The 23,780-nt window shown below is 38.5% G+C and overlaps 1 protein-coding gene across 2 annotated transcripts in view; it reads left to right on the forward strand.

Moving 5' to 3' along the window:
- The window catches only part of ALG5 (ALG5 dolichyl-phosphate beta-glucosyltransferase), a 23,812-nt gene extending 233 nt beyond the window's left edge, over positions 1-23,579 (forward strand). The window contains exons 2-10 of one of the 2 annotated variants that reach the window (XM_069807964.1): positions 778-949; positions 2,247-2,293; positions 3,433-3,501; positions 4,744-4,836; positions 6,397-6,510; positions 7,909-7,968; positions 11,205-11,356; positions 21,027-21,112; positions 22,311-23,579. In XM_069807964.1, the coding sequence (XP_069664065.1) occupies positions 778-949; positions 2,247-2,293; positions 3,433-3,501; positions 4,744-4,836; positions 6,397-6,510; positions 7,909-7,968; positions 11,205-11,356; positions 21,027-21,112; positions 22,311-22,423 (906 nt within the window). In that variant the 3' untranslated portion in view covers positions 22,424-23,579. The remainder of the gene's footprint in view (positions 1-777; positions 950-2,246; positions 2,294-3,432; positions 3,502-4,743; positions 4,837-6,396; positions 6,511-7,908; positions 7,969-11,204; positions 11,357-21,026; positions 21,113-22,310) is intronic. The other variant, XM_069807965.1, reaches the window with a different exon arrangement.
- Positions 23,580-23,780: the final 201 nt, after the last annotated feature.

Raw genomic sequence — 23,780 nt, forward strand, 5'->3', positions numbered from 1 at the left:
TCCCGGCGCTGCCCCGGCTGTGAGGGACGGCGGCGGTGGCGCGGCCCAGGGCCTGTCAGCGGGAACCGGGCTTGCGCGGGGAACGCGTCTTGGCAAGGCGGGAGGGGGGGTGTTTGTGCGTGAAACGGCCTGGCGGCGAGGTGGAAACGGAGCGTTTCGTCCCCGTCTCGTAAAATACGCGGGTAAGAGCGCGGCAGCCCTGTACGCCTCGGAGCGGCCGAAGTCCCCGGCGAGTTTTGAGAAGTCCCGCACCCGGGAGGGGGCATCGCGCTGCCCGCCAACAGTACCGCCCGTGCGGTGCTCCCAAGTAAAAGGGGCTCCAAAAAAACCCCCAGGCTCTGCGGAGTTGTTGTAGCCACCCGTAAAAACGGTCAGAACCTCGGTTTTGCGAAGCACGTGTGGCTGTGGCGGGTCGCGAGCCGTGCCGCTGGTTTCGGTGGCTCCGCGGGTTGGAGGCCGCGCTGGCTTGTGTGGTCGGGAGACCTGGGGAAGGGGCCGTGGGCTCGGACGGAGCTTCGGAGACTTCACGCTTTGCGGTGGAAAACGGCGGCAAGACGATGATGCTGACGTGGTCGGAGGAGGTGAAATGGAGTCATCAGACGGCGCGAGGAGGTTTTGGTCCTGTGCGGTTCGGTCAGCGGATGAAGTGCTGCACCATTGGCCCACCTCGTTACCGAAATACCGGTCGGTGGCCCCTTATAGCACATTCAACAGCTAGGTAAACCTTTAATAGAATGCTCAACGATTTTTCTCACTGCTTTTTCTTTTTCATCACAGATCTGCATGATCGCTCATGTAACTGCCAGAAAAATGCCAACCCTTCACCGACACGAAGAAGAGAAGTTCTTCGTAAACGCTGAAGGCAGGAAAGAACCCGTACCAAGTATACACGATCCCCCTACAAGGGAACTCTCTGTTGTTGTGCCTTCATACAATGAGGAAGACCGGTGTAAGATTTTTCTTGTCTTGAGAAAAAGAAGAAAATCTATCTGTTGTTACTCTAATAATGTGGAGGTCAGTTTAAGTTAGCAGTAGATTCTGGCAGGCCAAATTATGTATCTGATTTTGGACACAGTTTCCAGAAAACAGTCCAAGTACATTGAATTTCAAAATTAAGACACTATGTAACTTGATTTCTGCTGCTAAAAATAGCATGGGGCACTTGTAAGAATCCTCTTTATTTTAATGAAATCCTGCAGAATGGCTGCTCGTTGCCCCTGTAAATGCTGTAAGGCAAGAAGTAGAAAAAGACTTTTAAAATTGATTTGAGAGCTTCCCACTCTGTAAACAACAGCAGCCACTTCGGGCAAGCAGGAAAAAAGGATGATCTCACGGGTTTCTGTTTGACTTGGACATATATATGGTATATAGAGTATGGCCTTTAGTACCTGATACTAAAAAGTGAAGGCTTTCAGATGCGATAGAAGTAATCACGCTCTAAAGCTGTACTTGGGGTTGATGTGGTAGCACACATTGTCATTCCTTTTCTTGGTGAGTGAAAATACTAAGCTGTTTAGGATTCCATTAAGAGAGCTGTTGACAAATAAAGTGCATCTGGGCACAAGGCAGGTATGGCCCTTTCTCAAGTCCAGTGCATTCCTCAGTCCTGGTTCTCATACACTTGTTTTCAGTAAACAAGGTCTTAGTATGCTTCATGTGATTTTCATTTAGTTGTCTCTCTCTGGAGATAGAATAATCACCTGAGATGTGCTCAGGAATGAACATATACTGCAAAGATAACCATAAGGTTGAATGTCTTTCTAACCTGCAGATAAATTAGCTGCAAAAGTAGTGCCTGTTTGTTGGCTGAAGCATCATGGCCAGCAGCCTTAGTAAGAGGAGGGATGTTAGTGACTAGTGTTAGGAAAGTCTGTTGTTGCCTTCTCTGTCAGCTTGCTTAAATTGATAAAGTCAGTACTGATTTGCAGGGTCAGTCATGGAGAATGATTATTTTTTTTCCTTTAATATTGTGTCGAGAATTACATATTTTTAAATGGAAAGTTGGTTCTTATCTTCAGAAGAAATGTTTTTATCCCGTCTTAACATGTGTGATTTTCTTCAGTGTTCTTTTTTGCATTCAGAAAGGACAGGACTTAGAGTTGCAGGTGCTAAGCTTGTTTACTGAAGGTGGTGTTGCATGAAAGAGACAATTGCTCAACTTTGCTTTGTGGTTGTTTTCAGCTTGCTTGTGTGGGTGCTTTGCATCTTATAATCTACTAACTTGACCTTCTCCACCTTTTCTCTAGTGCCCCTTATGATGGATGAAGCTTTGAATTACCTAGAAAAAAGACAGGTATTTTCATTTTGCATTCAAAATTTTATTTTTCTATGTACTACATATAAAAAGTCAGTGATCTATTCACTTTGTATTTTGGTGTACACTAAAACAGTATTACTTAGACACTTAGAAGTAATGCTTCTGTCTCTTACCAGTTACTTTCAGATTGAATGCTGGAAGGTATTTTTAAATTAAACAAAATTTTAATATACTACTATATGATGAAGTATCATTGTATGCATAATATCTCTCCAAGACAGAGGTTAAGGATTCACCATATATTTAGCTTTCTAAACTAAATCCTGGTTTGTTCCAACAAGTCTCTTAAGCATCTGATGCTCAGAGAGCTGGAGCACCTCTCCTGTGAAGACAGGCTGAGAGAGTTGGGGTTGTTCAGCCTGGAGAAGAGAAGGCTCCGGGGAGACCTTACAGCAGCCTTCCAGTACCCAAAGGGGGTCCACAAGCAAGCCGGAGAGGGACTTTTTACAAGGGCATGTAGTGACGGGACAAGGGGTAACGGCTTTAAACTGAAAGAGGGTAGATTTAGATTAGATGTAAGGAAGAAGTTCTTCACTGTGAGGGTGGTGAAACACTGGCACAGGTTTCCCAGAAAAGTTGTGGCTGCCCCATCCCTGGCAGTGTTCAAGGCCAGGTTGGATGGGGCTTTGAGCAACCTGGTCTAGTGGAAGGTGTCCCTGCCCATGGCAGGGGGGTGGGAACTAGGTGATCTTTAAGGTCCCTTCCAACCCAAACCCCATTCTATGATTGATTCTATGATTCTGTGGTCTGTCCTTCATTAGGATTTGTTCTCTGAGTAAGAAGCCCATTGTGAAGGTTTGCAGGTTTTGTTTCGTTTGAGTTTTCCTAACAGTGATGTTGTTTTGAGCTTTCATCTTTTACAACTAAATTGATTTTTCGGTTCTAGATGGTAGCTGAGGAAAACTATGACAAGCCAATGTAATGGAACATGCATCAAATATGGCAAAGTTCTTTAATTGTGCTATCTTAACAAATTTACTACATCATATTGGTGTCTGTTGGCAGCCATGAATGAGTTAAAAAGTGCTAGGGAGAAAAGAATGCTGATGTTTGAAAGACCTACTACCTACTTAAGAAATGGAATGAAATGCATTATTTCTGTTTTTATTTTCAAGAAACGAGATCCTTCATTCACTTACGAAGTAATAGTTGTTGATGATGGTAGTAAAGATCAAACTACAAAGGTAAGAAAAAGAAGTGTCTTGCCAAGTAATCAGAGGTGTGGATTTTTGTACTGCGTTAGTGGTATATAACAATGTTTTGCATTTATATTTTGGTACTCGAAGTAGTTGACAATTACAATTCATGTTTCTGAATACTTTCTGTCATTGTCCTGTATGCGTTGCGGATGTCACATACACGCATGCATACACATATAATTCTTTTGCAAATACTAGTGTTCTTGATTGGCGGCTGTGACAGCCATTTTCCTGTAGCTGAGATTCTAAAAATTCTAATCTTAACTTCAAGAAATTTCATACGAAATATTCTACATGTGCATAGTGATGTGAATATGAACTTGAGGAAGCTAAAAAGCCTTTTAAAATAGCTGATCTGTACTGTGATTGAGAGAACAGCTGATACATTGTCTAGCTCTTTCCCGTGCTGTTCATGGCATTGTTGATTTAAAAATCCCCATGCCAGTAGCAGTATTTACAAAATAGTTCTGCATTCTTCTGCTTCGACTTTGATGTATGTCCCTGGAAAGGAAGGCTGGCCAGCTTGAGGGGTTTTTTACTACTTCTTGGAAGATGTTTGAGTTGGCTACTAAAATGAACACTGCTTTTTTCATTTACTTCCCTTAAGCTTGTCCATTAAGGATTGCTCATATATATTTTTTGACTGCTTTGCATTCCTTCTAGTATAATTTCTAATTGAGCACACAATGGCCATGGACTTGAGACAACCTTTACTAAAAATTAAGAGGAGAAAACTCATGCTTTCTCTTCCCCACAACATGGAACAAAATGTGCACATCCCTGCAGTGTGAATAGGATTTTAGATCACTGTGAATTTTTGTTTAAAACCGCAGATAGCAGCTAGACAAGTGAGAAATAGGTAGCAGTAGTAGAAAATTATTTTTCTTTGATTAACTGTTGGTGTTGGTATAAAAGGTCTGTAGTAGTATGATATACATTACGTTAGTATTGAGTTTTTTGGACTTGGGTGAATGGGGTTTAGAATTGCTTGGGGGAATATCCTGTTCTTATTGAACATGACTAGCTTCTTCAGTCTTCTTCTGTTGACTGTGAACTGGTTTTTATTTTCCCAAACAGACTCCAGCAAACACTGGCAATGTATTTGTGCCGACTGAAGTGGTTATAGCTCTGTGCTATTAATTTTTTTTTTAAAAAAGGGTGAGCAATTGTAAACTTCTGCCTTGATTCCCGTTTTTGTTTTATGCTGGTTTTTTGTGTGTCTATCAGGTTGCAATGAAGTACTGCAAGAAATATGGAAGCGACAAAGTGCGAGTGCTTTCTTTGGTAAAAAATCGAGGGAAAGGAGGAGCAGTCAGGATGGTAATTGACACTTTCATCTCCTCTGTCTGAACTACCTGTGCCCAAATATGCAGAAGATAGAGCTGTGCTGGTTGACATTTTGAATTCAGTACAGTAACAAAATGATTATCAGAAAACTGAGTACAGGTTCTATAAATTAAGGCAAAAACTCTTTTCAAAATAAGCTTATTTTAGATCTTGGAAACAGTATTTTCTTGCAAGGAAGATCAATAGCAATTTTTTTTATATGAGAATTCAAAAGAAGAAAAGTTAGACTTGAATTTCATGTTCCTGTTTGTTCCACTTAGAAATAGGCTTGCATTTAAAAAAAACAACCAACCAAAAAAAAAATCTTTAAGGATTAAAGTGAAGCTTTTGTAGAGAAAATACAGCTAAATTTGCAAACATTGCTTTCTAGGTCATAGTAGTGGTTTTGAAAATGGCTAATGAACAAACACTCTCATCCAGCAAAATTTGTGTTAACTGAAGCCCACTGCTCTCACCCGCACTTGATAGTAGAACCAGCGCAATTTATGCTTTCGCATATTAATTTTCACATAGATATTATCATAAAATCATTATGTTCTAAAAATAAAATAGCTGTTACACATTTAGAAGGAACCTTTTTTCCTAAGGTGAATGACACCTTACTTTTATGAAAAAGGATGGTATCACTTAAGAGTTATCAGTGACTGTCTTTATCTGCATTATAGACCCTATCTTTAGTATGTCAATTTAATTTTTCTTATGAAACATGAGTAACCATAGCAATTGGAGAGAACATTAAATTAGAATGTGTGGAACTTTTGTAAGGGATATTATTTTAAAGTTATTCCAAGAGAAGGAGAGTGATTCTCTGTGTGATATATTTTTACACTGCAGAGTGTAGATTGGATGTATATGCTACTACTTCTTGACAGGTTTTTCCAAAGTCACACATGCTTGGTTACGACAGTACTTTTGGAAAACCCACTGCTAATTGTTCTTATGTCTGGACCCCTTCAAAAATTGTCAGAGATGTCTGACCAAGAATAGGGCAAAACAAGTTGTGAGACCTGTGCATCACAAATGTTTTGCAGTGATACTGTGACTTGAGACTTATTTCTCAAAACTAATTTATCCCTTGAATTCTCTTGAAACAGTGTTAGGAAAAAAATAGCACTGCATCCTCCTTTCCATAGCTCAAATGACAAAGAAAAGCTACCCAGTGCGGTGGCAGCTCCTAATCACTGCTTCTTTGTGCTCCCCTGTGTAGCTGACCATAGCAGCTTGTCTCTCTGGATTTTGGGGTTGTAAAGCTTTTCATTTGCAAGCTTCTCTGGAGAGGGATTGTTAGCCTTTTGTGTTCATGCATTGTCTGTCACTGTGGGACACTACTCAGCGTGTGAAGTCTCTAGCTGTTACTACAATATAAATTGATAAATTGTTGTTAGTAGCAGAATATTGACTCACCTGTTGTGTTGAATCTTTGAGATACCGCTGTTCTAGTTACTACATTAGGTTTTTGGAGTGTCTTGCAGCTAGCTTAAGACAAATACTGATTTCAAAGGTGTTGATTTTTATTGACTATTTTGTTTGCAGGGTGTCTTTAGTTCTCGGGGGAAAAAAATTCTTATGGCTGATGCAGATGGAGCTACAAAATTTGAAGATATTGAAAAAGTAGAAGAAGGTCTAAAAAATCTTCAGCCATGGCCTGTGAGTATGAATTCTCATGGTTTTAGTTTAACACACGTGCATATAGATTGATTTTTATAATTCGCTTCAACTTGAGGTTTTTGAGATCTGGTTGAAGATCCAGGTGTAAGTCTGAAGACCTAGGTGTAAGCTTAGAAGCTGTAAGAATGGGCTGTCAGAAGGTAGCTTCCACAGAGTCCTTACCTCCTTTGCATTCACTGTGCCTATTTCAATGCAGTACATAGTGTTCTATTTACCGTTCTTCCTTTGAAGTCGTTCTACTCTGTATAAACACCATGTGTTGCCTACTCAGTTAAAAAACAATTTTTTCTGTGTTAACTGTTTCGTATTTTCTTTTTATCTGATGTCATCCTATATACCTTTAAGGATGCATCTGAATTTCACCCTATTTTACAGAGATTCTCTTTTCTTAGCGTTGTTAGTTTAATGACAGTATTTGGAAGAACTTTTATTGTAAATAAAAATTCAAAAACCTGTGGGACGAGAGCTCCTCCCTGCGTAGTCATTCTCTTTTGGGTGCTTGACTTGAAAGAACTGAGGTTTATTTTCCACTTGTATGCAGATGAGTGAGGTACTTGTAGCTAGTTTCCCGAAGTGCCAGAAGTGATGTGCAGGCTTCCAGCAGGACCTGCGAGGGATGCGCCTGCGTGAAGGGTCGCGGTCTGCGAGTGCAGGACCACAAGTGCGGGAGCTGCCAGGCAGCGGTGTTTCCCTGATGCTTTCTACTACCAGGGCGGCAGCAGCTGCTGGTTGTCCAGCATCAGTCCTACACTTTTACATATAGTAGATCTGAGAGATTTCGTGTGAGAAGTAGTGGCATGAGAATAATTTTAAACCTTTTGTTTTGATCACATCTTTTAATTTAATTTGAGATTTTATTTTTGGCTGATACCAGAGCGTGAGAATAATTTTAAACCTTTTGTTTTGATCACGTCTTTTGATTTAATTTGAGATTTTATTCTTTGGCTGATACCATGGCATTTTATTTGTTTGAAGGTACATCAGTGCAACAAGTACTTTATTCTGTTCTCCCTTCCATAGTGCAATGTTTAGGGAAAACATACATTATAACATTAAGTGCCTAGGAATGCTGAATGCTTATCTGTGCTGTTTAACACATTTTTGGTATGCATATCTCAGAGGAACAGTGTAAGCTAAACCAGACCTGAATAAATTGCAGCAATTTGTATGCGCCATATGCAAAAGTAAAACCCTTTAGATGATCTGTTAGTTGTAGAAAAGACTGATTTTAGCCTCAGAATCTAGCAGTAGAAAAAGTGCAGCTACAGGAAGCAGAAGGTACACTGCTTTGAAGTTATACAGTTCTCAGCAAAAGATTCCACTGATTCAGAAAATGTTAGCTTAAATAATATCTCTTTAATTTGTATTCCTGTGCAGAACCAGATGGCTATTTCCTGTGGTTCTAGAGCTCATCTGGAGAAGGACTCAATAGCAAAGGTTTGTTTCCATTTCCTGCTGTGTACTAATACTCAAATACTTCCATTATTTGATTCTTCTGTACAGATTTTACAATTAAATAATCAATATTTGTAAAAGAATGGAAGCTAACAAAAAAGGAAAAGCTTGTCATAAGCATAGTGTGTGCTCCATCATATGTAAAGGATATGTTCTAGATTTCAGGCACTTTGAACTGGTGTCAGTTAGTGTTCCAATTTGTGGATTTGATTTTCCTGGTTGTGAACATCTTACAAGAAGAGCTTCTAATCCCTGACAGAATTAGTAGCTAGTAACCAGTACTGGGGCCAGACTGGAAGGCAACCGCTGAGTTCATTTTTATTGATTCCCTTCCAGTGCAAGAGCTTGATCTGCAGATCTTGAAACCTGTTTAAAATAAGTTAGGGATAATTAGCAGCAAACTGTTTGAATAGTATCTGAATTCGTGGGAAACTGTAATTTTTCCATATTACTCATAATAAAATTTTTGTTTTGATCACACAGACAGTACTGTTTTGTGTGTGGCTCTTGTGGAATAAACAGTGATGCATAGGAGCACGCTCTTATCTTGCATCTGGTTTTCTGATGTCTTGGCAGGCAGTAGTTGACAAAGCACAGGCATGGAACTTGTATTGCAACAGACGCATTGCTGGACTAATTTTTTCAGCATCATTGGATGTGCTCATCATGTTGAATGTTCTCAAGAGTAAGCTTTGTTTATACTGATGTTTAATGCTTGGAATGATTCTAGAATATATACACAACTACTAAAATAGTTACAAAAGTTCAAAAGAAGTTACACTGGTAATGTTCAGTCCCTGGTAGATCTTTTAATCTTTCCTTCTGGTTTATCAGGTAGTGTTGGAGTGGCTCACTGGAAAGACTGCTTGTAAATACCGCTGCGTGTATGCTGGCATCCTCACCAAAAAAACCCAAATCCGAAACCACCATCATTATCAGAAATTAGGATAGATCTTTGGCATGGTACTTGTGTGCTTGTAGTACAGAATATATACCATTTGCAGTTATTTGTTAGCCGTGCAGCCAGTGTATCCTGGAAGTGTTGCTACTACATGGAGACCATGTAGCTGATAAATTTGAGCCCAGTAAAAATGCTTCATTGTGTGGTCAGGTACTGAATATAGATAAACTTTCTTCACTGCATTCACATTTCTTTTCATCTTTGAAGGTCTTGGTACATGAAGGGGGGGAATTGGAACAGGACTTTATCTTTTAATGCAAAAGTACAGTTTTTAGGATGTGTCCATCCTTGGCTTCCTGTTTCTCCCCATGTGTCTGACTTTTTGATAAAGGAATCACCAACTGGTTAGGTAGTACTGCTCTGTTTGAAATATGTAGACTATTTCATCACCTAGCTGTCCTTAGACTGGAAAGGAAAGACTGCCTTTACAACATTGGAAAGAGACAGTCGTGTAGTACAATAGGTATAAAAGAAAATTGCAGAACGATCTTTGAGAAGTTGGGATTTCTCTTTGGGCTTAGTGGCATCTAAAACAGTAGAATGAAGCTGTGAAAAGCAGCTGTATGGGATTTATTATTAAGACCAGAATTTCACCCTTGAATTCAGTCTCAAGACATCAAGAATTCTGTTCTGCCTCCAAAATTGTTAATGTACTTTAATGAATCCCTAGTATGACATGAATAAATAGTCCTGGGAGTGATGAACATAACCCAAGAACTCCTCTCTGTGAAGTAAGTGCACAGTTTCACTGGCTGACAGTCATGCAGCCTCTTAGAGCTTCCCTTTTGGGACTAGTAGCCTTGTGTTCTTAGTCACACAGCGGTTCATCTTCACCAAAAGAACCAAAGAATCCACACGGGATCCACCATTAACCTTGGGCTAGAGCACTTTTCTGAGAAGCACAAGGTATGAATTTGAATTTCCTTGAGCCAAAGGCTATATTACATAGTAAGCTGAGCATCTTCTCATTTTTCAAGTGAGGTTTGAAATTATTAGCTTTAAAGGCATGTCTTATCACCCAGAGATGCTACCAGTTAAATTGTTGGCCCCTAAAGGTTTTGCATGGTATTTGGTTTGCAGTCTTCATTTGCAGCTAAATTCAGCTTAAGACCAGCAGTGAGTTCAGAAGCTGTTTGTGGATCAGAGTTCTAGTTGTTCAGCAGCTGTCTTGAATAAAAGACTAGAAGGGCCCTCTGCAAACCCAGAATCCAGCCTCTGGATTCCATGGACAAACTTACCTGTATGATTATGATGTCAAGAGCAAAAGTGTAACCGAAGAGTAGGCTGGGAGAACATTTACCAGGAACATAAAATACATTTGTATTTTTTTTGTATTGCAAAAGAACCAAAGAGGTGACTCTGTAACATTGCTGGAAGTATAAAAAGAAATATTTTCTTGCACAGCAGCTGTTACTTTAGTCCTGTTTTCACTTGGTCCATCATATGCTGCAAAAAAGTGCATTCTCTAATTGCATTCCCTTAAGTGCCTTAACATGGTGTGTGCAAGCTCTGGAGATCATGCAGTCTTGAATGAAAGAAGTGGGTGGCAAACAACAAGAGATGCTCCCATTTGGTTTTTTTTATAATATAAAACTTTTTTTTTTCCCCCTCATTTTTGTGTCAGAGTAGCAGCTGGAACCTGTTTAGTTTTTAGTGTGTATTCTTAAGAATAGCACTCTATGCAGTCCTGCTGGCTTATTCTCCATTGTTTGTCCTGGTAACTTTTGAATTTGTTGGACCTGCTCAACTAATTTTTAGGAATACAAGAGGACTAGATAGAGTGGAAAAAAATAACTTGTAAGTGTCCAGTGGAATAGAGCATGTAGCATGCCATACCCCTCCTCCTTCACTCTTCTTTTCCTGGGGGAATTGCCAGAGAACCATGCAGAAGGTACTATGGCTGTCCCACTCATTAATTGAAATCCAGGTGCAGGTTCCTGCACCACTTAATAAGGCATTATCCAGAATGAAAAGCTGCTCTGAATTAGGGAAAGCAGAAACAAGAACTTGGGCTTCTCGTATCTTAGGCCAGCGTCCTAACCATGTGCTTGACTGGCAAGTCTTTCCTTTTCAGCTATAATTTTGTTTCACTGTAACAATTGAAAAGTTCTGGTTTTATTCCAGTGCAAAACAAAAACAGTTTACAAACTTTGAAAGCTATCCTGAAACAGGATTTTTGTCCCATAAGCCAGCTCTGTTCAAACACTTCACTCATCGCTTAAATGAAACCATCTAACTACTTGCCTTTTGTCCACAGCGCTCTTACTTTCGAACTCTTCTTATGTATGGGTTCCACTTCCTTGTGTGGTTTCTCTGTGTCAAAGAGATCAGGGACACGCAGTGCGGATTTAAACTTTTAACCAGAGAAGCTGCCTTGCGGACCTTCTCAACTCTTCATATAGAACGCTGGTAAATTCTTTATTTTTTGGTGGTTGTTTTTTTTCTCTAATTGAACATGGTTTTGAAAAAGTAATTTTAATATTGCAGCTACTATGAAGCCTGTGATGTCTGTGTATAAGTCGTAGCTGCTCAGTTTAACCAATTATAATACTTCTTGCTTGGCAATTTAGATTTCTTGTTATGCTAAAATATCCTGGTATTTGCTAGGAATTCTATTTTATTATCAAGATATACTTTACGAAATAGTTGAGTATTTAATTTTATTCTTTCTACTCATGATGATAGGGAGAAGGGGAACAGATGGGCTTACTAAGTTTTAATTTTAAAAGAGCATCCAACATAAACTGCAAGGAGGATTTTAAGACTACGTTGCTGAGATTTTGAGTGGCAACAATTGACTCCTTGACTCCTTGCAAGTCCATTTTACTTTGGCACGTGGTATAGAAAGAGTTGTGTAATACTGAGAAGTAGGACATTTTGGTTTTGCCTTGTCAGAGCAACTGGTAATTGATTAGGGGAGTAAAGAAAAAGAAAATCCAAAGAACTATTCTGTCCTCTTTTCACCTCTAAAAGAAATCCCAAACGAACAATTTTTGATTGTGTTGTAATCTACTCCCTATTTCTAAGAGTCCTTTCTCCTTTCACACATATAAGCCATGCAAGCAGAGTAAGAAATTGAGAGAAGCTTTTATAATCATAAGGAAAGTTGAGGTACTAATCCTATTCAAAAACTTTATCAGCATATTTTTATGCATTACAACCTCACAATTCAGTGCTGTTTAACTAAAACATTTTACCTAAAATCCATATCTGACGTTTGTAATTGCTGAAGGCTCAGTGTGAAAGGAAATGCCTAGTCTTAGCTTATTTTCTTGCTAGAATATTTCATGAGAGAACTACCAATAGATCTCATTGACTGTCTCAAGACAGTAGAAAATGATGCATAGTCTTTGAATTACTTTAGAGCTCTCTTTCATTATAATTTAGCTAGAACAGGTCCCTTATGAGAGTGATATGCAGTCATGACTACCATTACGGGACTGAAACGCTTTTTCCACACAATTACCATAATTTCTGTAAGTTTCCTACACCACAATTATTGCTGAAAAGGATGGTGACAGTCCCCAGGCTTAATTAAGTATAATCAAATATTTTCAAACTATTGTCTTCATCCAAGAAAATCTCTCGCGGGCTACTGCTTGCTGACAGGGAACAGAATTACTGAACAATGTTCTCATACGAAAATGTGTGTAATCCCGCAGTCCTAGTCAATTCCAATACATCTAGTTTTAGGTTGAGCTTTGGCAGTGATAGTTGAGCTATACTGCTCTTCCAGAATGGATTTGCAAAGGTAGTGTTTGCATGCTCAAATCTGATGCAGAACGTGAAGCTTCTGTTCAGTTGAATCTGGAATTGTGAGCAGTCAGCGTTCGCAAAATCACTTTCCTTAGCTGAGTGGTTTGCTTATTGCCTTAAAGAAAGCTATAGCTGAACCAGAAGCATGATTTCTGCTGCTACCTCCAAACCCAAACTTAATCTATAAAGTTCTTTAAATTTCATATACCAGAATTTTCTAAATACATGGTTAAACATGTATGCATAGCTCAGAAGTGCACATCTCAAAATTACCCTATTTAACTTCACTCTCTAAATGAAGGGCTTCAAGAAGAAGTACTGGAAGAAATGAATGAGGATAATCAGTTCAATCTGTAAAAATGCATTCTTCAATCTTATTCTGTTGTAAACGGAAGATTTTGAATACAATTGTACTTACTGGGTGGACATATGTAAAATGTTCAGGTTTTTTACTAAAAAAAAATCTTAACAAGCTTTCTCTTGCTACTCAGATTATTTAGCAACAAAGGAATGAACGAGTAAAAAAATTGTGCTGTACATTGTCATCTGTACCCCATTATTCAGGAATAGAGGCAGTGACAAAGGGATATTGCTAACTTACTTTATAGTAATTGTATAGCTGGTGTGGAACACACTGGATCTTCAGGTCTTGATGTGTTAATTTGTTATGCTTATATGTGCTGCTATAAAATTAGCCTTTTATTCTTGCTCTTCTATTTACAGTAATCCATAAACTAATCCCCTAAGTGTTCTCCTGTTTGTGTGAAATTTACTGGTTAGTGATGAAGAATGTTTGTTTTGTTAGTCAAGAAAAGAATAACTCAAGTTCGTCCAATAAACAGCTCTTCAGATACTTCCAAGTCACTGATTTGCCTGAAACAACAACAGAGTTTATTTGGTTTCATTTTCTGCCAAAACAGGCAATATATTATCTACTTTTATCGTCCTCTGTCTTTCAGACAGTCCCTGTACTTCCCTGCCTTTATTTTCACACTTACTAATTTCAATGAAATCTGACAGAAGAGTAGAGATCTCAAGATGGAAAGCTTTGGCAAGTTTTGTGGCAACTGAAAACCTAGCAGAGGAGAGAAATTCAGATTATTGCCACTGCTGAAGGAAAAAATTACAGTATGGACTCAAAAGTTGCTTATCATCAGCTTCATAGATAGCCATTCAGCATGTGTAACTGGAAGCTAACGTTTCAGTGCACAAAACAGAGTACTGCCCCTTTCCCAGTTAATATTTGTAACGCCTGGAAAGAAGACTGGGAGGCGGGGAGGTATAAGCATGTGGGGAAAGTGGGTATATTAAAGGAAATGGTAGTCATAAGTGACACGTCTGCGGTGTGCAGACATTTGGGATAATTGCAGTAGGAAATGATACAGGTACATCAAACATTCATCCCATGGAACCATACATTGGATTCCTTTGTATGTCGCAATGTAAGAAACTGAAATAGCCCAATAATGGAAACTTCTTATTTTAAACAAAACTGGCCCCTGATGTCTTTCCATTGCACAGCATGTGTGTAAAAAGGAAAATAAAAACTGGTTAGACATTATGCCATGGAGGCTTTGTACATGTCATGAAATGAAGATGTAAGAGGAAGAAATAGTAGTCAGTATTATGTTTCTGCTGACTTTGAACAATGGTGAGTCCCTAACTGGGTTACAGAACAACTTACTCATACTGAGACTATCAGCAGGGGGTTGCAGAGAAACCACTCTCTTGATATTGGACAAAAGGCTCTGAAATCTGGGTTTATTACCAGATTTCTCTGCATCATGGCATTGGGGCTGTTTGACATCTGAAGAAATTAATTTTTTTTGAATCTTAAAATCCCACTAGTGAAGTGCAGCTCTGTTAGGTATTGAAAGAAGAATTCAGTTCAGCGTGGTCAGTGCTCAGATATTCTGGTAATAATGGAGGAGAGTGCTGGGGAATATTTGACAAAGAAGCAGCATTTAGTAGGATAGAAGCCATCTGAGAGCCAGCACCCTAGTCCTTGGGTCTGTTGAGGGCTTGCCCCCCTGCTGAACCGGAGCGTGTGGCCCGCTGTTGAAGAGTGTGCACACGATTCGGTTTCTGCAGAAGCCTCATCTGTCCTGCCTGCTCAAGTTTTGTCAGGCTCGGATTTTTTGAGGTACTACAGCATTAAGTGAATTCTTATGTGAGGACATAATAAATATTTAGACTAAACATTAATACATAACATATTTACTCATGATATTAATATAAAATGGCTATAAAATTGGCTACCTGATTAATTCCTGCCCTGAGCTGTTAAGCTTACTGCTCAGTTAGGATATAAATACACAAACACAATGGACAGGATTTGCTTCATTGCATCTACTTATCATCTAACCTGCCTTCTTGGACAATAGAAGGGACAATTTTAGGGTATAATTCACTTCATCCTAATACAGGCCTCTAAAATACGCCAGATGAAGTGCAGCTGACAAATGCCTGTTTACTTCCCTCGACTATAAAGGAACTCTAGGCAATTTGTGCAGAAAGAGCTATCGCTCCTGTAGATGACTGAAGCTCAGCAGGGTAAATTTGACTCATAGTGTAGTAATAAGTAGGAAAAAACGTGTCAGGTTGCTGGTGCCTGAACTGCATCAAAAGGATAAACTATTGAGTAAACCCTGAAAGAAAAACTACTGAAGCAATTCTGTATCAAAGACAGCTCATTTTCTGGGCTGTATAGGCAGCGCCCGTTGTTTCTGTAGACAAAAAGCCCCGAGAATTCTTCCTTTTGGATAAAGGAATCCGATATTGTCTTTGCATACAAGAGAACACAAGTGCTGAATTAGCACTGGGCAGTAGGAGACTGCCCTGAAGTGCTGGATATTGTCAATACTGCTCTAAAAGGTAGAGCAGTACTTACTCAAGAAATAATGCAGGTTTTATTTCTACATCTCTCAGCAGGCTGAACTCAAAGAGCAAGTGTTAGGAGTACAGTCCCTTTCTTGGCAGCTGAACATCTTACACTCTGGTAATAGATACGTCAATGTAAACAACATAGCTATCCTGCTGCTAGGTTGGAGGGGCTGAAGGATTCCTATAAGGAATTCCTATAAGGAATCCTATAAGGATTCCTAAGTTTCCATACTTACACAGCTATGAGAGACACCAAAAATAAATGCATATGGTGTTTCCAGTGTTTCACCAGCACCACCAATAAAATGGAGTCTTGTGTTTCCATATTCACCTTTTGTATGAAAAAGAAGGGAGAAAATCAAGACCTTCCTTTATATGATCTTATGTGTATCTTTGACAGCTTCAACATTAGTTTAATCATAAGGAAATAACCCAATATCAGCTGCATTAAGAATGAAAAACTAATTGCTTAGACCTTTACTTTTTTTCTGCTTTCTTCATGCTCTTTCTATTCCAGTTGACATTAGATTGAATAGCACCTCTTTAATGTTAAAAATACTAGAAAACTGAGAAAAAAACTGAGAAAACAGTTATCTTCTTGCTGTGCTGAATTTGATTTATAGATGCTTATATTTAGGAAATCTTAAAAGCAAACTGAAATATACAAGGAAAAATACTGTTTTATCATTATGATGATAAAGATCATGTAACACTTCTTAAAGAGAGACCAAGATATTTCCCAGAATATGAAAATTAATAGAAACTGGAAACTGTTTGTATATTTGATACTAAGAAATCATGCTTACATCCTAAACTAGCTTTTTTTTGTGAGTATTCTCGTTGACTTTTTTGTTTAACTGTCCTTTGGAGAGCTGGCTGTGTATATACAAATACAAACCAAACTTTCTTCAAATTTACTTTCTAAATAGCAAAGTTTTGATATTAGTTTGAAATGAGAGCAACCTTTTGAACAGAGAGCATATGCTTTGTGTTTTAGGTTCTGAATCTGATTACACCACTGACCTATTTTTCTGAAATGGATGCAGCACATTTTTTAAATTAAAAGTTAAAAGAAAATTAAAAGGGATATTTTAAAAACATAATAGAGAAGGTTGGAATTACTCACTTTCAGACTCTAAAAGCATCTACAGTCTTGACCTGAGAAATGTAACTGTTTATGTTAAATTTTAATGCACAGGAGGAAAGCTGGAAAATTAAATGGTCTCACTGGCAGAATTTTCCTACCCTAAATTTGGTCATTAATTTCTTTTGACTACAAAAGAAAAAAAAATCATAAATTTTCTTCCAGTTAGAAAATGTCTTTCCATACCTAGGAGAACTAGACATAGCAGCAGATACTGTCCTAACTAGAATATTGATAAAAAGAGGGGAAATTCAAAACATAATCCAAGTTCTGATTTGACTGACATACTTTTGTAAAGTGGCAATTTATAATGATATTGCATAACTCAGCAGATCACTGGTTAGATCAAATTGTTGCTATTACTTTTGTCTATAAAAATTGCCTTGTGCGCTGAACAAGCCGTGCTGTTTCACATTTAAAACTTGAAAGGTCAATATAAAAAATTAATGTTTGTTTCTCCAGTTTGTCACTAATCTCTAAATGCGAGTCTCTGTAGAAAAATTACAGAAAAATGAGCATTCATATTGTTACAAGGATTTTTTTTTCCACTCCTTTGGCATTGTAGGCGGACACGAGCAGTGGAATGAATTGTTTTTTCCTGGTTGTGTGCACAACAAGTAGAATTGTTTATGAACATCTAATCAAAGCAGAAATATTTTGCTGCTATAACTATGTCTGTTTTGTCTTTTAAAAAATCCTGCTCCTGGCAGACATATGTGGACTTTCAAAAGCCCCAGTACAGCTAGAGCAGTACTGGCAGTCTAACCCTCTTGACATCCTATTTTATTCTTAGACCTCTTTGGCCGTTGAAAGTTTTCTCTGCCCATTAAGAGTTTGCTGGAACAACATATCTTGGGTGTAGAAAAGTCCGAAATTCCAGTTAAAACAGTATAACTGAAGGCCTAATTTTGATATTTGAAACACTTCATATTGGACCAGCAAAAAAGAGTCCTAGTGCAATTTTAAAATACAGAACAGTTAAAATACAGGATAGATATTTTATAAACTGAGGCATTTTAAGCATGCAGTTTAATTCAATTAAACACCTACCAACTTGGTATTCAACTGAATTTTAGCCAGCATCGTCTTAAATTGTAACTTAATCAAAAGTAGTAATTAGCGTAAACTCAGCCACATGGAGTTTTTCTCTTTCTGTATTTCACACTTCATGTTTGTGTTAATGAACACATAATGGAGCCACTATTAGAAATAGTTGGGGAAATCGTTTGCACCATCTATTTTTGGGCGTCTAACCTTGGATACTTAGCTTGGAGCCTGAATTCATTCAGGCTGGAGCCAAACTTAGGTATTCTGAGCTGTGTCCCTCCTCCCCAGAGGCACCTACTTTCACTCGCGGCAGCAGGATCCATTGAAGTACACGGTGTGAATAATTCCCTGCTATTTCTAACAGCGGTTCTGTCAGATGTTAACTAGTCACAAATGGCTTCATGTCAAAACACGCATATTGCACTCACCAACTCATCCACTGGTGTTGCTTTGGTCTCCTCCAGGGTAAGCTCCAGCTAACATACCCGTGCTTAAATCCTGACTATGGAAACTTCTGTATGGCTCTTCTGTACCATCTGGATCTGGTGATCTGCAGTATGGGCATAGTACTATCGGTGTACTGAATACACTGCGATCTATATTCCCCAATTAACTATTCTAGTATGTGTATGAAGTATACTGAAAGGTGGTGGGGAACGGGGGATGAAAAAAGGTATCCCAGCAGTATGCTACGGATGTCATTCTCCTTTCAGTTTTGAATAGGGTTTTTTTGAGTTTCAGGATATGTTCACTGTTACACAGATTGCAACCACATGTAACAATATTGGTGTTCAACCTGATTAATTCCTGTGCTTTTAATCTTCTACTTTGAGCGCTGTAGTTCACCGAACTATTTAATGTTGTTTTACTGTGATGTACATGCTGACATTCCAGTAATCGGTTGTCCGTAGGAATTGTTGCAAATAACTATTAGTTCACTAGGCTAATACGTTATGTAGTAATATTTTTAGAGCAGCTCATATAGTATAATTAATCAGACAATTATTCTGTCTCTTAAGATTTTTAGTCAGTTAAGTAGTATTACAAAATTAGATTTAGTCTTAATACACATGACTCAAACATTCAAAGGTGAATACATGGGGGGTTTGGCTTACAAATGTAAAATATCAGCAAAAAATTAAATAATACAACTTCAGTAGAAGAGACCATGGCATTATTAATAAAATAATATGCAACCCTCATTTAAAGAAAACAGTGAAATGGTAAGGCTGCTTGGAGCAGATTCAGTTCACTGAGATAAAAAACCCCACATTTATTCCTGTAACTTTTTTGTGACAATTAAAAGGCCTGTGTCCTAATCAAAATCAGATTTACAAAGTGGTTCTATATTCCCTATACGCAATAACTATAGTCTCTGTAGATAACCTCTGTTTATGCTGCCTTTGCATGTTTTAACGCTGTCCAGAGTGATATCACTAGCTCTCCTGTAACATCCACCTGCAGTGCAAGTTCAGGTTGATGTGTGTTTGGTAATGATTTCACCAGCAAGCCAGCGTGCTGTGGTCTGTACTTCAGTGGGAACCTACATGTATGTATCATACCTAAGGGCACGTTTCAAAGTGGACTTCTGTTGTTGCATTCATTAATAGTTTTGCAGAAATGCACTGCACTGCTTAAAAGGAGAGAGTGGCTTGAAGTAGAAGGAAATAACATCTGAACTTGGCGAGAAACCTGCTAAAGTATGTCTTTTTGCCTGCTCTTGGATCACCTGTCTGTCCCTTTCTACCCTTTCTGTAGTGTTAAATGGGGTTACCAATGACCTGAGTTCAAGCAACCCTTGAAGCATGAACAAAAAATGTTATTTTTTTATTGCATACATTTTCTTCTGTGGCAAAAGATTTTTTTTTTTTTCATTTCAAAAGAAAATTGTCTTGGACTTAGCAATGAGAATTTAAGGAGATTCTAAACTTACAAAGTTATTGAGAGAAAACGTGGAATAGTGTTGAATTGTACTTGACTGCCTCACAGCCATGTTTTCAAGACCTATGTAAGCTGGTTTGGAACATCTGTTCTGTTGACTTCAAACTAGAAACCTTACCAACAGCTTGGCTAAAACATTTCCAGTTCCTTAACCTTCAAGGGTTAGTTCCCTGGGAGAAAAACTCTCTGTTTGAATATGTATTGAATCTAGTAGAAACCAGATGTGGATGGCCATTGACAGTTTTTTCCGATACAGACTAGTATTTTTAAAAAGCTTTTTATTGGGGGGGCAGGGCAGGGCAGGGGGCAGTTTACCTTAAATTCTTAAATTCTAGATGTTCTGGAACTTATTTAAGGAATAAGAACACCCCTGCTAGTATTTGAAGACTACAAAGAGGGGAAAAAAAGACCCAGCAATCAATAAATCTAAGAAATTTAACCAGGATCTTCATAATCGTGATTTGCATTCACCATTGTCATTAGCAACTACTGGTAGTTTCATGTGCTGATTTCTATATGAGCATTACAAGCTGTAGTTGCCAAAACACTTTTCTAATATCAAAAGCCTCAGTGTCTCAGATCCAGAAGGCCCACCGGAGCATGCAGTTGCAAGCATGAAACACAAAACAATTCTCTGTGCAGAGAACTGAGAGGATTAAAGTGTATTTGGGACAAACTGGGCGGGGAGGGGCAGCTGACTTAGAGCAGGATCACTTCCCCAATGCATTTTGCTGCACAACCTGCAAACAGTTGTGCCAGTAAAAAAGACAGATCTCTCAAGAGGGTTTTTATGTTGTATATTAACGGTCACTGGCTACAGTACAGCTGTTGTTCGGGTTCTGTTATGCACAGTAACATAAATCATTTCTCACTTCTGCGCTGCTGCATTTAGTCTTGATTTAGAAACCATCAGATCAGCGTAAAGCCGCAGCAGGTAGTTGTCCCCTTTGATGAAACAGCTAGAGATGTAGATTGACACTGCACGTTTGACTGCTTGGTCTTTAAAAATGTTTAAATCATGACTGTGGCAGAACGAAGAGTGAGCAGTGGTCTGAACACAGCGTGACCTATACCTTCAGAAACAGGACGCAGTGAAGTATTGCTGTGTGTATGTTGGCTATGTTCTGAGCCGTTCAGTCGGGGAAATTCATTTCCCTTTCATGTGCATCTGACCTGTAGAGCATTGGTGTCAACTTCATAACTGAACACCAACCTCCTTAAATCAGGCTAGGGATTTAACTAATAGTGCCACCATCTTTCTTCTGGAAATAAATGTGACTGTATTTGCTATTTCCTGTTCTTCTTCAGGGCGTTTGATGTGGAACTTCTTTATATAGCTCAGCACTTGAGAATACCTATAGCAGAAGTTGCTGTCAACTGGACTGAAATTGAAGGTAAGAAAATTGTTTACGTTTCTGGTAAGATTCATTATGTGTCAATCCAGAATAAAATATCCGAGGGTCTTCCCATATTTTACCCAGTTTTGATAACACACCACCTTTCCATACAAATTTTGAATTTCATGTCCTTGCCAGCCTTCTGCTGTGGCATGGTACAGGAAGAATGGGTGAAGGGGTAGCAAGGGAGAGAAACTCTGCACTCCCACTGGAGACAAAAGTAGGTAGTTACACTGCTGGGACAAAGCACTACTTCGGCATGTCCTCTTGCTGTAATGCGTTAATAAAAATATTGCAATTATAAAACACTGTGCAGGAAGTCTGACCACCATTGTTTATTGATTCCACTCCATTTCATTGTGTCTTGCCTTCCAAAATTCTCAGCCCACCTATTAAGGCTTCCTCTAGGGCACCCTCTCTTCTTAAGATATGAAGTTCTTTCAGACCCGTAGGGAGGTCTCTATTACTGGAAAGTATAGCTCCATACATACTTCTTCATAGCAAAGCCAGCTTCAGAGGTACTGCTTGCTTCTGCTCACTTCCTCACATCAAATGCAGTTCTTTTTTTTCCCTTTCATATTTTTTTCTTTTTTTTATCTGAATCTCTTCTCCTCAACACAACCCCTGAACAACAGAAAGTGTAGTGAACTGCAATGGTGATGAAGGGTGCAAGTAGAGAACATCCTAAGCCAACTTTACTAGAAAAGAAATGTTTTCTTTTAATGCAGTTCCACATAGGTTTTGCACCTAACACAAATGTTAGCAGAGATGTAACAGGGCTCGGTTTCGTAGTGTGGGTTCCTTACCTTGCCTGAAGATTGGCACATTCATATTATTGCTGTAAGACGATGTGGTGGTCCTCTTCTCCAAAGTCGCTAAGAAATCATTGGCTTAATTATTGGTATTCAGGTTCCTATTTACGTGAAAAAAGCCTTGTCACAGAGAGGACTATGCATCTTGTGACATACATGGAATTACTGTGTTGCTGGCAAACTAGAATCTCCCGCATGTGGTATAATGTAATTACTATAAAGCAATAACTTTCGCAATATAAATTTTTATTAATGTTAAGGTCTGGGTTGTGGGGCTGAATGTGCTGAGAATGCAGAGGTTCGTGACTACTTAAATTTGTGTCTTGCCAATGCTCATTTTTTCTAACAACATCCTTCTGATTTTCTCTCTTCATTAATCACAGGTTCTAAGTTAGTTCCCTTTTGGAGCTGGCTGCAGATGGGCAGGGATCTTCTTTTTATACGACTGCGATATATGACTGGTGCCTGGCAGCTTGAAACAAGAAAATGTAATTAGGTTATTTACATTTTCCAAATATATTATTATACTTAATGGAACATGAGAACAGTTTCAATCAAGTGAAGTGGTGATGAAAGCTGAGGTAATTCTTCATTGCTCCTATTGTATGTTTAATTTTTGCAGCATATATGTGTTCTATAAGATTGTCAGCAGGGAATTTGTACAATGTTTTGAAAAGAGAAAGCATTTCCAAAAAGATTTTCTTATCTGGTAATCAGGTTTTACTTTCTTAAACAGTAGCTTTAACATGTCTTACCAATCACTCAAATAAATATATCTGCTTTTGTCTCATCATACATTTGGAATTTCCTTATACATATAAAAAAGAGGCACTCTATACTACATTGTGCAATATTATGTTGTGAATGACCACAGCCATTTTTTTCTGTAGTATCTGGAAATATATGGCCATATTGCAACTTGGAATTATCAATCATGGTTCACGCTGATGCATGTTTAGATTCAATGTTATGGGAAACATTAATGGGTTTTACTGAGTTATAACAGTAATATTCATAAGGCTGTTGTAAGAACTTTCAGTAGTCTCTTGACATTCCAAATGTTTTTGTCTGAAGCTGAAATAGTTTGTCTGAGATCAAACTGCAGATTGTCTCCAGACTGTAAAAGGTCCAAGAGAAAGCACACTTCATTTTAAAATGTTGTCTTTTATAAATATGTTTTGTTCATATGTACTAATTAATACTGCATGCTCCAGGCTAGGACTCCTTGGCATCTACAAATCTGTAGTGAAAAGGTTATGGCAAAGCTAATTCAGAGCATACAAAAATGAGACCTGATGTACATTGGGGGCCTGTGCATTAGCAATGCCAATTTTAAGTTCTCATGCTTCAAATGAAATCAGAGAGGGTCTTGAGTCTTTCTTAGTCATGTCATACTCTGTTACAGTACACGAGTTTCAATGGTGCTTTCAAAACAGTTGTGGATTGCCAACAAACTAAGCCAATCTTTCTTTTGGAAATGTGTACAAATTTGAACAGATTTAAAGAATGAATGGTATATGGTTGTACTTTGACATATGATTTCACTGGTGATTTTTCTTATTCCTTCTGCAATATCGAGTTGAGTTTCGCTCCTGTTAGGGTTACCTCAGTTTTCTATAAATTGAAGTGTTGGAATAAATTCTCAAAAAGTATCTTCAGTTTGATTTCACAGGCTTTATTCTCTTGCCTAGTCCACACACATCTCTGTCACTTCTGCAGAATCAATCACATGACTCCTCGTTGCCATTGCTAGAATAAAATACCAGCTTCTCAGTTTTTGTAAAGTGAATTTCCCTCATCAAACCCGGACAATGATAGCTCTGCCTATAATTCATTAAAGTCGCCAACCAGTT

This window comes from Haliaeetus albicilla, chromosome 20, assembly GCF_947461875.1.
Source record: "Haliaeetus albicilla chromosome 20, bHalAlb1.1, whole genome shotgun sequence".
NCBI lineage: Eukaryota > Metazoa > Chordata > Aves > Accipitriformes > Accipitridae > Haliaeetus > Haliaeetus albicilla.